Source organism: Lissotriton vulgaris, chromosome 1_1, assembly GCF_964263255.1.
Source record: "Lissotriton vulgaris chromosome 1_1, aLisVul1.2, whole genome shotgun sequence".
NCBI classification, from domain to species: Eukaryota; Metazoa; Chordata; class Amphibia; order Caudata; family Salamandridae; genus Lissotriton; species Lissotriton vulgaris.
In genome coordinates, this window is record NC_141685.1 from 149,251,755 (window position 1) to 149,266,907 (window position 15,153).

General features: G+C 43.0%; 1 protein-coding gene across 1 annotated transcript; it reads left to right on the top strand.

The window, feature by feature from the left end:
* The first annotated feature begins 5,480 nt into the window (after window positions 1-5,480).
* Window positions 5,481-8,195, top strand: LOC147737881 (uncharacterized). The gene has a single exon (XM_086947946.1). The coding sequence runs from the start codon at window positions 5,699-5,701 to the stop codon at window positions 7,355-7,357; it is 1,659 nt and encodes a 552-aa protein (XP_086804072.1). The 5' UTR covers window positions 5,481-5,698; the 3' UTR covers window positions 7,358-8,195.
* The last annotated feature ends 6,958 nt before the right edge of the window (window positions 8,196-15,153 follow it).

Genomic DNA, 15,153 nt, shown 5'->3' on the forward strand with positions numbered 1-15,153 from the left:
CACATTCCATGTAAAGTCGGCGATTATATCAAATGCTTTTAGAACTATTTAGTGTGACAGGCAAAGATGTGAAAGCGAGAAGTTACGCCAGTGACATAGGTGGCCGAGCTGTCTCAGTCTCAAAATGAACTGATTTTACAGGTTCAGCTGGGCAAGATGGCGGTGACTGACAGTAAATAACATCCATCCGACCGCCCACTTTACACAGGGCGGGCGAATGGCTTGCCTCCGATGGTATTAGCTGAGAGCATAAGGTTTACTCCATCAGCCGTCACCTGATGGTCCATCCACCTCTAAATCAGGTGGGCAGACTGAGAGTCTGGAGAAGAGGCTATTCCGTGGTCACTGCATGTGCACCATACTCCAAGGCAGCCCATATGTTTTTGGTGTTAGTTGTTGTGCAAATGTTACAGCACGATTTTACAGTGTTGTGGAAATCTGCACCTGGGCAGTATAGATTTTTTTCTGGAATTGCATACTCTGGGCTCCATACCTGCAGGGATATGTTTTTTTTTTCTTGAAGTTATTTTTGTTTTCACAATTTGAACGGTCAGATTGTTTAACACTTTTCGCGCCACGGTGCCTGCCTGATGCAGAACAAACTAGCGAAGTCCTGAAACAGGATGTGTGGAAGGTAAAACATTACCAAGTATCTAAGTTCCAGAGTCCCAGGGTCAGCAGGTCAGACCTACCTAAAGACTCGGTTATTACATCTGACTTTTAGCAGTGCCAGTTGAGAATGTGGGTGGAGCTAATTGAGTGGGTGGAGCCAGTGGAGGAAATGGGTGGAGTCGGAAAAAGTAGGTGTGGCCTCAAAACAACATTTGAGCACCTGCACTTCATATTTTACAAATTAAGCACTGGGTAAAGGCATACATGTTTAAGGCATTGCATGGTAAAGGCATACGTGTTAAAGGCATTTGTTGGTATCTATGACATTATAATTAGTCTAATCCTGCACTATCTCTTGACTTGAAACTAAACCCTGGGCCTTGGAAAACTGAACACAGACAGCTCAAAAAAGGTGTAAAAGCAGGTTTAGTGGGAATGTCATGTCACATTGTCATCACATGCCATTATCCCAGTGCATTGTACCATTTCCCCAGTTTTCCCCAGATACATGGTACTATGAACCGAATAGAACTACTCGGCACCACGTTTAGAGGGTGATCCATTTTTCTTCCTACCCTGGAAAGAGAGTTACTCCAGCATTTTGTTGAAGTTAAAGTGAAACTCTTCTACTGTTTCCAGTGTCAGAAAAAGTCAGATTGGGGTCTGTGAATGCTCACTTGCTCACAAACTGACAAGGTGAGTCATGCATGCACTACAGTTACTAGTGTGTGATTCTACGCATGCAAAACATGTACACCTGGCAGCTATCATCTGACTAGTTTTGTTTTCAAACATTGTTGAAAGAACTGAGGACACAAACAAACCCACTGACACCAAGAGAGAAACAGTAATAACAGTTATTCACAGGCCCTGGCAAATCCCCCTGGGCCTGCTCAACATGAGACCAATCTCCCTCCCAAACATTCTTGCTAAACTATTCACAGGCATTCTGGCACACAGCTTAGTCCGTTCATAATGGCCTTATGACTGCAAGCCACAGCAGTGGTGAGTTAATATTGTGCTGTTAATACAATTGATAATTTCCAACACTGTGAAGACACTGGATGTAGGAAGGTGGATATCTGACTATATGGTTACCCCAACTTTTTGCCTTGTGTTTTGCTGGTTTTCGACTTAGTTGGCCTGGGATCCTGCTATTCGGGGCTCCAGGCTATCTGCTCTCCCTATTAAATGGACTCCATGTACTTTAGGTACATACCAGATTGGGTATTGGGTCACCTCTGTGAGCCCCTGTGTAGTGTACCATAGTTACCCAGGGCATAGGTGCATCCAAGGTCTACCAGGGGCTGAAGCATGTATTATGGCACCCCTGTCTGGCCATCCAAACTGACACCACAGGCTGATCACTCAGCTTGAGTAAGGTGGTGTAATCACCCCTTACTTAGATATAGTATATTTACCTTTATATATAGACACATATGCACCTCTAAGTCACTCCCATGGTAGGCCTAGACAATCCTCAAGGCAGAGTGCTTGGTTTTATGTGAGAGGGTGCCCTAGCCCTCTGCAGCTTTCAGAACCATGTCCTTATAGCTGTTCTATGATATAGCCATACCATATGAATGAATGAATGAATGTTGGATTTGTAAAGCACGTGGTTACCCTGGAGCGTCCCAGCACTGTACCACTGGGGAACCCGTCCTGGCTTTCGTTGTGAGATGGTCCCTTTATAGTTAAAGTTTCCTTTAGTCTCCTTCTTTTGGGATATAAAGAGCACGCCACTGGATGCCTTCAATTGTGCCCGCAGCGTGGAGTAGTGTCGATCACGGTTGTTCCTAAATTCAACCTTATGTTTTGTAATCGGCCTCCTTGCTCCCCTCTCGGTCCTTTCCACATCCGATAGCATGGACGATCACGCAAGAAACGTCCATGCTATTAAAGGAAACTTTAACTATAGTTGGATCAAGACACAATACGGTGGCGCCCCTCCGGTATCCTCTACAATATAGAGCTCGAAAAAGAAGAAGGTAATGCTTACTGGAATGTAAGACACCAGCAGCTCTACATAATATATTACGCATGAAAATATTCCTCCGAATTGAATAAAAGAGGAATCTACTACAATCACCCACAGAATTGTTTGTCCTGAAGAAGGTGGTATCACAGACTCACCGAAACGCTGCGTCGACAACACCAACAAAACTGTGAAACCTGGCATTTATTGTTTTAAATCAAACTGTGATGTTTTATTATTGTTTTTAATACCATGGTAGCCCATGGGCACTACTATTGTACAAAATGTTTTTTAACTTATTGTGAAATTGTAATAAACTATACACTGTTTTTATAACTAAACACACTATCTGAGGTTCTTGTTTTTCAAATTTATGGTACATATTTTAAATTGACATCTGGCATTTTGAGGTATATGATGACTATATTCGGGTGCTAATACGCCAATTGATTCAGGGACTTTCCTTGTTCTTCCTACGTATTCTCCTCGTCCCCTAATACAGAGAAAAGGAGACCTCCCTTTCTGTTTTTACATCTCTCAGGGAAGCCAGGAAGGGTTTCGCAGCGGTCGAAGCGCCTTGGGACCCTCCGGGTAAGTAGTGCGCTATATAAATGCCTATACATTTACATTTACATTTACTTTACTGGGCATCCCCAAGGTGAAGCCAGGCATCCCCGGCGGTGATGGGGCCGGAGTGGAGATTAAGCAAGCTATTGCCCAGAGTTGCAGTGTGGGACCCCATGGTTAGAGTGGCACGAGGCGAGATTTATCGGGCCCGCTGACATTTGTCCTGCACCCGGCCGCGTCGGGAATTGAACCCTGGTCCCGGGCCGACCTCAGCCTCCGGGTCTGCCGCCTCTAACCGTTGAGCCACACTTCTCCACAGTGCATATACTCTTAAATGCATTATAATCCTCATGGTTAAATGCTAACTTTGGTGTGGCTTTATCAAAACATGTGGTGTAAGGTGTCAAACACTTTGGAATACTACCCCCCCCCCCCCACCAATTCTGTCAGCGGGGGTAGCATTCCACCCTTCTAGAGGGAAAAGACATGTATGTAACTGCTTTACCCGGTTAAAGTTAAACAGAGCTTCAGCATCACAAAATGGATGCTGCTGCCACAGACACGAGTCTGAACTCCTGCTGCTGGACGAAACTCCAGCAAGGGATGCCTGGACAATGGGTTTTCTGTCGAGGGTGGTACCAGCACCTCCCCAGACAGGCTGTAGTGTATTGGGGCAGGGTGGGTTGAATTGAACAATGCTTTTTCAGACACTGCCTGGGGCACACAAGATGATCCATGCATAGCCCGGTTCAAACCAGTTGCTGGGGCACTCCAGCCCTGCTCTGACACGATACTGGACAAAGGGAAAGGGGTGTAACCACCGCCTTCCCAGGTCCACCCATAGGAGGGACCTAGTGGGTAATCCAGCCCATTTTCTTAGTATAAAGATAGGAGCTGTGTCCCCAGGACTTTAGATTATCCTGGAACGAAACACTGAAATGAAACTCTTGGACCTTCAATATTCTATACCGACTAGAAGACTGAAGACATCTCCCTTGTGGTCAAGGAGTGACCACCCTGTGTAAACAGGGACCCCTGTCTTTAGTAACAAGCAAGGTAAAGGCGGCAGTTGGCATTTGAGCTGATCCAGTGTGAACAGGAAAGCATTGTGGAAAAAAGATGCCCGGAGTTACCTTTGTCATATATACTTCCTGAAGGGTTACCTTTGTTATACAGTTCATAAAGAGTTACCTTTGTTATACACATCCTGAAGAGTTACCTTTGTTATACACTTCCTGAAGAGCTACATTTGGTAGATACTTCCTGAAACTGAATTAATGGCAGCTCTTCCTGATTCCTCTCTTTTTCCACAATCTTTTCTGTTTAAATGAAATCTTATCCATGTGTATCTACCCAAAACTGTACCTGTAGCACATGAGTGCTCTGTGGCTGCCCTTTCCTTAGTAATTTACTCTGAACAATGGTAAATCACTGCCTTTTCAGAAGTAAATAAGATGCGACATGTTCAACCACAGTTTTAATGAAATATCCATGAATGGTAAAATGTTCCTTACTAAATTTCAAATATGGTAGAGAAGAGATGTCTTATCCAGCTGGTTAAATATTGTGTATTCACATTGTATTACATTTGCATTTAGTAATATTACATTTCTTTACATCCAACAGAAAATAAGCCTTAAATGCACGGATTGCTTATGAATAATGAAGATAACACATCAAACCAGCAAAAAATATCAAAAATAAGGAGCTCCAAAAACATCAGTGCAATCAGAGGCAGAGGACAGATCCAGGAAGAAGCAGTCAAAGGCAATTTAGTGAGTTTCCGAGTCTGAGATCTGCACCTCGACACCCCAAGACGAAGAAATGACCTCTACAAAATTAAGGCAACAAAACTGACAAACCACCTGCTGTATAAACAAGCGTCTAACACCAGCTTTGATCATGAGGCCGGTATGAGAGTTGGAGGAAGGTCTCGTTTCTATTTGGGATCCATAGCTTGGAGCAAAAACCTTCTTCAGCTTTGAGCTGTTAGCAACATGACAATGTTTAAAAAAAGGTTGAAAACTTGGCTTTTTGTCCATGTTTGAAACAACCAGATTTACTTTCTTTTCTGACCTGAGCTTTGCCCCGGACACTCTTTGGAGTAGCTGTACACATTATGAGTCGCTTCACCATCATGATATGGCTAGAGCAGTGCTTCGCTATCTATACTGGCAACAGACCAGCATTCAGTGCTCTAGGTGTATTGTTAACTCTTTCAAGCTAAACCACAGGAACCAGGGAAAAGCACAACAAAGTGGTGCCTAACAACTGAAGGCTAAAAGAAAGCGGAGTTCTGCTCTCTGAAGTACAGAGTATTGTCCCAATTTGCACCTACTGGAAGGAAGATTAAGCTTTACCTGCAAGCAGGCGAAGCCATTATCCAATCTAAAGATTCAATCACCCTCAAGGAAGCCTTACTGACATTATGAATGTGGCAGGTATTTAGTGAATCTTGTATTTTTTTGTTAAATCGGAAATCAAGCGTCCAAAATATCACACACATACAGGGAATGTGAACATAACGCAAGTGGTTTATTAACTATGCTGACTCTTCAGGAAACACGGTCAGGAGAAAAATCTGGCAATTGCACTGAATATGTCAAGAACTTTAGCCAGTTAGAAACCATAAAAGAGCATCAGCGAATACAAACGGGGGAAAAACCATACCATTGCACTGAATGTGTGAAGAGCTTCAGTCGGTTATCACATCTCCAAACACATCAGCGAACACACACAGGGGAAATACCATACCATTGCACTGAATGTGTGAAGAGCTTCAGTCGGTTAACAGACCTCCGAAGACATCAACGAACACACACGGGGAAAAAACCATACCATTGCAATGAATGTGTGAAGAGCTTCAGTCTGTTATCAAACCTCCACACACATCAGAGAATACACACAGGGGAAAAACAATACCATTGCAAGGAATGTGTGAAGAGCTTCAGTCGGTTATCACTCCTCCAAAGACATCATCGAACACACACAGGGGAAAAACCATACCATTGCAGTGAATGTGTGAAAAGTTTCAGTCACATTTCAAACCTCCACAGACATCAGAAAATACACACAGGTGAAAAACCATACAATTGCAAGGAATGTGTAAAGAGCTTCTGCTGGTTACAAGAACTCCAAACACATCAGCGAACCCACACAGGGGAAAAACCATACCATTGCAAGGAATGTGTAAAGAGCTTCTGCCGGTTACAAGAACTCCAAACACATCTGCGAACCCACACAGGGGAAAAACCATACCAATGCAGTGAATGTGTGAAGCGCTTCAGTCGGTTATCACATCTCCAAACACATCAGCGAACACACACAGGGGAAAAACCATATCATTGCACTGAATGTGTGAAGAGCTTCAGTCGGTTAACAAACCTCCAAACACATCAGCGAACACACACAGGGGAAAAATCATATCATTGCACTGAATGTGTGAAGAGCTTCAGTCAGTTATCAGACCTCCAAAGACATCACAGAATACATACAGGGGAAAAACAATACCATTGCAAGGAATGTGTGCAGAGCTTCAGTCGGTTATCACACCTCCAATCACATCAGCGAACACACACAGGGGAAAAACCATACCATTGCAGTGAATGTGTGAAGAGTTTCAGTCACATTTCAAACCTCCACAGACATCAGAAAATACACACAGGGGAAAAACCATACCATTGCAAGGAATGTGTAAAGAGCTTTTGCCGGTTACAAGAACTCCAAACACATCAGCAAACCCACACAGGGGAAAAACCATACCATTGCAAGGAATGTGTAAAGAGCTTCAGTCAAATTTCACAGCTCCACACACATCAGAGAATACACACAGGGGAAACACCATACCAGTGCAGTGAATGTGTAAAGAGCTACAGTCAAATTTCACAGCTCCACGCACATCAGAGAATACACACAGGCGAAAAACCATACCAGTGCAGTGAATGTGTAAAGAGCTTCAGTCAGTTAACAAGCCTCCGGAGACATCAGCAAATACACACAGGGGAAAAACCATACCAGTGCGGTGAATGTGTAAAGAGCTTCAGTCAGTTAACAAGCCTCCGGAGACATCAGCGAATACACACTGGGGAAAAACCCTACCATTGCAGTGAATGTGGCAGTAGTTTTACTTACTCTTCATTATTAAGAAATCATCAGCGAGCTCACATAGGGGAAACAAATCTTTTAAATGCCATGAATGTTTGAAAAGCTGAAGTCCATTATCACTCCTAAGCAGGCATCAACGAACACACGCAGTAAAAAAGCCTTCAAGTGCAATGAATGTGTGAACAAATGTAGTCCATTATCAAGCCTATATAGACATCACCTTACACACACTCTGTAAATACCGTACAACTGTAGTGAGTATAGAAGTACCTTTAGGAAATCTTTCGCATTAAGGATTAATCAGTTAATGCACACAGAGAAAAATCCTTTCAGGTGCAGTGAATGTGTGAATATCTTCTGTCAGTTATTAAACCTATGGATACATCAACTAACACACAGAGAGTAAAAATGAGCATTGCAATGAATGTCAGAAGTGATTTTGTCAATTGCGAACACACCTGGGGTAAAACTTACAATTGCACTAAAAGTGTGACAAGCTTTTGTCAATTTCTGATCCTACATAGCCTCAGCGAACACACACCTTCATTTAACTCACTTAGAAATAATGCCATAGATGCAGTGAATTCAAAAAGAACTTAAGAACATTAACATTAATATCGACTCATCTGAGGACATAGACAGGAGCAGAACAGTGCAGTTATTGTGACATGAAGGAATTATAGGAATAAATATATAATTATGTTAGTTATTCAAATACCAGATGAATGAAGACTCGACTATAAGAAATGAAGAAAACCAAAGATTTGTAGAATAATAAAAGTGTCTGTTCCCAGTGATTGTTCACTTCGGTACACATAAAAAAAACATGATATAACAGGAAATCCACTGGGAGACTAGCACAATGTGGAATAAAAGAAAAGAAACACTGTTGGTTTTTATTTGGCGATGAAGAGTTGCAAAGAAAAACATCCTAGTGTTCCTGTTCATGCTACCTGTAAAAGTGCAGGGATGAATACGATTCTGCCTGCACACATTGCTATATTAGCATAAGTGAGCTAGTTGCGAAAACGCAATTTTGCTGCTTTTGCATATGACACTACATCTCTGTTTTTATAAAGACAAACTGCTTGCTTTTCCTTCACATGAGAATGGTCTGTTTTTCATATCTCTAAACTCACACTGCGACCTCAAGTCTGCACAAAGTGTTCAAGGTTAAAATAACAATGTATGCTGTTGATGCAGGTTGATCGGCCCACGCTCTAGACACAACACAATCACAGCTGCTCATTTCTGAAACTCAGGTGCTTTTAATATTGCACTGCATGCATGAGTCTAGCACTTGGGAAAAACCTTTCAATCGACAAAGAGCTGTGCTGATCTGGGATGTGATTCACTTCACCTGACTTTGGAGGTATGGGGTTCCCGGTTTTAACCTAGAGATCTTCTATTATTATAATACCTAGCTCCTAGCAAGGGGAGGGTGGTACCCAAGGCGCTATAGACCTGGTTTTTTATGGAATTGTCTTGATTTTATGCATCTTTTTACTTATGTTAATAAAGATACTGCATCTTAGAGCACGTAGTTGAAATAAACATTTTAAACTATACGTTGTGGACATTTATGAGAATAAAAACAAAAGAGAGTTCTTGATTCCCACTATTCCTGAGAGGTCCCAAAGTCGCTTGTTCATTGGTAGCTTCGCTGTAGTACAGAGAATGAATGAGACACTGTTGCAAGTCGGATAAGGGTTCTGGGTACTGAGGTGTATTTTTGGTACACCGCAATACACTGAGGTCCTGGTTTCCTGCGCATAGTTCTGTGCATGAGCAGAATTCCCGCAACATGGCACCCAAAGTCTTGATTAGTGCTCGTATCTGTCCACAATACCCTCAACACCTTTTCCGGTTAACAGGTGTGACGGATTAACCTACCTATAAGAATGTGTTATAGGTCAATTCAAGCATGAGATTTATGAAAAGGTTCACATTTTGAATTACAAGCCTTTGTTGAACTGCAATTTATATAAATTGTTTTTATTTTCTATGTCCTCATGGGTGATATTGACATAGCTCAGCATAGTTGGGAAGCGCTCCGGCGTCATCTGATGCAGTTTGGAGTAGCAGACAATGGTATGTCTGTTATCTTTGTGGTGAGTGCTGATTCGGCGTTCCCCTTTTAGCTTTTCTTCTCTTGGGTCACGTTTCCTGCAATAAATGCGGATGAGGATACGTTTCACACATACACTCACACTGCGATTCCTGTGAACGATACTCCATATAGGACACAAGAGATTCCAATTTCAGCATGGCAGCATCGTGTTTGGTTGTAAGGCACCCTCCCCCACACCGTAACTCCGGTTCGGTTAGGTCCCTTGTCAATTCCTGGGGCCACTTGGCCAGACTTAGCCGGGTTCACACCATATCCATGTTATCTCAATGCCCCGATTGACGACTTGTGTCAACTTTATACCTCTTTTGTTGGGGTACATAGGGCTTTAGTTCAATGTGTTTCTTGCAGCGGAACAAGTTGGACTGGCCGGAATGTAGATTAGTCCAGTCATGGTTAATTTGGTTAATTCGGTAATGGGCAAGCACCCTCAAACTAAGTACGGTATGCCTTATTGGCTTGCTGAGAAATTTGACCAACTGGAAGCAGTGTTTCCTAATACCACTCCTGTGGAAAAACTCAGGATTCTCACAATTAGTTTGCAGAAAGACTTATTGCCAGAGGAGGTAAGAGATTGTGAGATTTGGGGTAAAGTATTTGCAGCAGAATATGGGAAGTGTTTCTGCACGCCGTCTATGAATGTCTTGCCCTCTGTAATCAAGCATGTTCCGGATGAGAACAGTGCGGAGGTGGCTGTCGAATTGAGAATGAGGCTCGTTGAAGTGTTTGACATAGTTGCTGATCTCATCTTTTGTAATATAAAGGGAGATGCGGTTAACTTTCAGGTGTGGAATGCTTTGCGCCTTGTCCAAGATGCCGACAAACCCCGAGTGTTACCATAAATTATTGCGGAGGCTTATAAGACCATTGGCCGCAATAGTTTGGGTGTTAAGCCTTTTGCTAAAACGGCAACTCAACCGCAGACTCAGATAGCAAAGTCTACTAAAGATAACCATCCAAATTTTCCAAAACAGAATTGGAAGAATAAAAATCAGGGGAAGCAGCAGTAGAAACAGGGGTTGCGTCCGGCGTCGCGAATACCAGCGTCTACTGAGCGCACTTTGTGCGACCACGCAAGAATTAGGTCTCCTGATAGATTTCAGGTTCCTGAGCAACGTTCTCCTAGTTCTTCACAGGAAACATCGCGTGCAAGCTGGTGGAGGAGAACAACACATCAGGGGTCGGGGTGTCCCTTAAGGACGTAAGCAGCCCCGCCCGTCTGATGGTAAAGGCAAGCAGGAAGACTTGCCACGTTAACACCCTCATTTTCAGAAAAAGAAAGTTGCTGCGTTAACCTTAAGGTATGCCACGGATAGTGAGAACACAGCTTCGGATCCTGACATGGGCATTAACGCTGCTCGACAGCGCAGCGGAGATTACAATAGTGCGCAAGCACTGCGTCCATATCTGAAGGCGACAGCAACTGATACTTTTATCACAATGGAAACTGCTGACAGTAGGGTGGCTCCCCCTGACAGACTATATGATATAGTTCTTTTAATAGAAGGTGATATCCAACGTGTAATAAAAGGGATTTTTTTGGGAACATCTGACCTCTACATATGACATTCTGTTAGCTGAGTCAGACTGGCTCCCGCTTTTCATTTTGGCTGCTCCAAGAGGGGAGGAGGTCACCCTCCCCAGCTTTCCGCACACCGTGCCCAAGGAGCAGTCCGCAGAACTTTGCAGAAGAGTGTGCTCTGGTGCTTGCACCTGCGTTGTACCATACTCAAGTCGGGTGGGCTAAACTTTCTCCCAGACACGAGATTCCACAGCCACCACCCCGACTTCCCATGTGGCGAGTGGCTAAAGCCCCCGTTGCGGAAATCCTTGAACGATTAGAATATCAAGGTGTGATTGAGACATGTGTGTCACCCATGAATAATCCTCATTTCACTGTTACCAAACCTGATGGGTCGTACTGCCTGGTTTTGGATTATCTCTGTGAAACAAAGGAGTTAGGTCCATGTAGGGTATGGGGTAGATTGGATCGTAATAAACTAGAAAACACAAGAATATGTCTACACCCAATTAATTTCCAAAAAAGTATTTCAGATCATAGGAGAAACACAAACGTATTGAGTTTGACCAGGTATTTTTATTTATACCTGTCTATTTCAACAAAAAAAATCATTCTTCTTTTGAAAGTTTTGCAAAAAAGGAGAAAACTGTACATTCAATACATTTAAATTCCAACATCTAACTATTTACAAACAAAATATTTACAATTTATTTACACAATTATCATTCCACAAAAAATTCACTATACAAACACAAACAATTGAAATTTTCAATAAAGTTAATCTGAATTCATAAATCAAATAAATAATGTCAAATAATGTAATGCTTATTGTTTAGTTAATTAAAACCATAACAATTTTAAAACAAGAACCAAAAAACGGATAAAAAACAGTATTGTACAAAGGTTAATAAGACAAGAATTTAAATATACAGTCACTTCATCTCTACATAGGGTCTCTAAAATGACCATTGTTAGTAGAATAAGAAAAAAGTCTGTTCCGTGAGTTAGCCCTCACATGGTCATGCTTCCGACCCCTTTTAGCACAGCTTTGTAAACACTTTGAGAAATTTAATCAGTCTGCCATTCAATGGGGGATCAGAGGGGTTTAGGCACGCCGTTATTGCAGCTCTGCCAGATCTAATGCCCCTCTGATTGAAGCATGCTTTTAAAAGGAGCGCTCGCTCCTCCTGTAGTTTCTTGCATGTGCAGATTAGGTGGATAAGATCTTCTTTTTTTTTAAGGGTGAAGAAACGAAAAAAACTTTATTGTTGCAGCAGAATAAACAATACTTTCCCCCAAAAAATTGGCATCAAGGTATAGAAAATACATGTGTACGCAGTTCACACCCCCAGCACGGCTTCAACAGTTGCAGATAGAACAGGAGATGCAAGAATCAGATCCACGGGATACAGTGCAAGTACAGAAAAACTGACATAAGGAACATGTGCGCAGTCATCAGGGTAGTACCCCAGCCCCTACTCACCCTCCCCATCCCCCGCCACCTCTTCCTCAGGTTCCGATTCCTCGGACGAGAACAATGCAGCACTAGTAGCATCAGAGTCGCTGGCAGTCGACCCCACCGCACACATCATACGCCATGCAAGCAAGTCCTCCTGTAGCCGCTCATCCCTACGCGTAAGTTGCATGTGCGTTTCTTCAGCCAATGTCCATTCCCCCACATCCCGAAGCCATAATGTCATATCTGGCGCCCTTTGTCCCATCCAGGTTATACCCACCCGCCTTCTAGCCAGCACTAAGAGCAGCTGCAGCATTTTATACGACAGATTCCTCTTCTTAGGTTTGGGGACCAGGGCTAACAAGCAATGGATCGGGGACAGGTCAAGACGCAGTCCCGTGACTCTCCGGATGTAGGCTACCACAACCCTCCAGAAGTCCCCGACTAGTGGGCACTCCCAAGCTAAATGGAGAAATCCGGCTCCTACTGAACCACACCGAGGACAGGCATCCGATTTATCCGCCGCAATGCGGCGCAGAGCAACTGAGGTTACGTACGTGCGGTGCATGAAATTAAAATGGATTAATTTGAAACGTGCGTTACACGATAGCTTCTTGGTGAGCGTCCCTATCCGCCCGCATAAGATCTTCTTTGTAGAAGTTGCACAGCCGGCATGTTTTGGGGCCTGTATGCAACCACGCGGGCTGGTCAGCCAAGGATGGTAAGATTCCAAAACGTAGTGTCATAAGTTGCATTTTTACATTAATTGAAAATGTTTTGCTCAGGTATGCCACCGGTGCAAGGGACTTATAGTGGTTTAACACCATCCAGGCATGCGACCTTGATCTAAAAATGTTTTTATCCAATAGAGACGAATGGCTTTTTGACGCCTTATTTACAACTTGCTTGAAAGATTGGTACGGCAAATTTTTGTTCCATAATTCCATTGTGCATGTAGTGGAGAGGAATTTGGTGAGGTATTGATTAAAAAGAGAAGTTTTATCCTCATTTAATTCACACCAAAGAGCTTCTTTGATTTTTGATGTGGCTGCATTTAGTTTCAGGCGATACCAGGTTTTCACAGTCTCATACATTCTTCCTATTTCTTCATTTATTAGACCAAATTCAAGGCGGACCTGCGCTGGAGAGGCCGACCTTTGTATGTGGAATACTTTTTTGTAGTTGGAAGCTATTAGTTTGTTTATGAGCTCTCCGTCCTCGCCATGGAAGGCAGCGCTGGCATATGATAGAGTTGGCAGGATTTTTGCCTTCATTACAGCAAGCAAGGGTTTATAGGAGGGACCCTTCAGCTTTTTAGCCAGTAAACTGAAGGCAAAAGTTAAGGCACTTGTTCTCTGAGACATATACTTTTTTTGCTCGGTGACATTTTTAGAGTTGTCAATGTAGAGGCCTAGGTATTCGTATTTTTTTACCTCCTCTAGCTGGGTTCCATTAAGCCAAATTGTCTTGGGACCATCCATGCCGCAACGGTGACACAACCACGTCAACTTGTACAGGTTCACGACGACTCTACACCTGAACACGGTCAGGAAAAGGAAGTGACTGAACTTCTTGGAATATCTTCGAAAAAAATGTCAATACCGGAAACGTAAAAATCTTTATGGGGAAGATTATATCGCCCCTCACAACAGACCATCATAAGAACCACTGGATGGGCAGGAATAAAGGAAACTAACTGGGGACAAGAAGGATCCAAACCCTGCGTTTCCGGAGAAATACTGTTGTGCCCTGAAGAAACTCCCTGGAAGGGAGTGAAACGCGTTGGCTGATCTTTTTTGTAAAATGCCTGGTTATTTGTATTTTATGAACGGATAAAAATAAAGAACATTTCTATATGCACGAATAATACTCTCCTTGGACTTCTGTTTGGTGCGCCCCTGCAAACAATTGAGCAAAATAAGCCAAATTGTCTGTTTTCTTTGCTTTTTGCTACCAATCACCATAGTTTTAGTTTTGGATGTGTTTATTTCAAGATTATTTTCTGAAATATATGATGACATTTCGTTAAGGCATCTTTGTAGACCGATCTTTGTTTGGCTCATTAACACCACGACGTCCGCATGTGAAAGATGCGAAAGCCTCAATTCACCAAGCTTTGGTGGATGGGAGTTAATACTGTCCAGCCTTTGAGAGAGGTCTGATAGAAAAAACAGATTGAAAAGGTGTGGGGCCAGGACGCACCCTTGTTTTAAGCCTCTGGTGGTCAGCAGCTTCCTCGATAGCCTGGGCCCATCACCTATCTTGATCCTTAGCCAGGTATTTGAATAAAATAGCAATATGCCTTTTAATACCCTGTCAGGTATGTCCCAGGCTTGCAGCTTTTTCCACAGTAGGTGACGATCGACACTATCAAAGGCTGCTTTTAGGTCTACAAAGCAGAGGTAGAGATGTAATTTCCTCTGCTTTCACTTGTTCGCAATTAGTGATAGACCTAAGATATTCGTCGTCGTCCCTAAGCCTTGCCTGAAACCCGTTTGGTTAGCCGTGATAAGGTTAAGGTTGTCAGACCATGCCTTGAGATCTTCTAGCACCCGGGTGGCATAGTATTTCGCCTCTATGTCCAGCAGGGCTATCAACCTATAATGAGCTGGATTTGCTCTGTCACCTCCTTTAAATATTGGAGTCAAGATCGAACCTTTCCAATTTTCTGGTATTGTATTTATTTTCTCTATTTCTTGGTATAGATTAGAGAGGTAATTACCCCAAAACGAGATGTCGTGTTTAAAAATTGCTTGCCGGATGCCGTTGGGGCCTGGCCCACCGTCGTT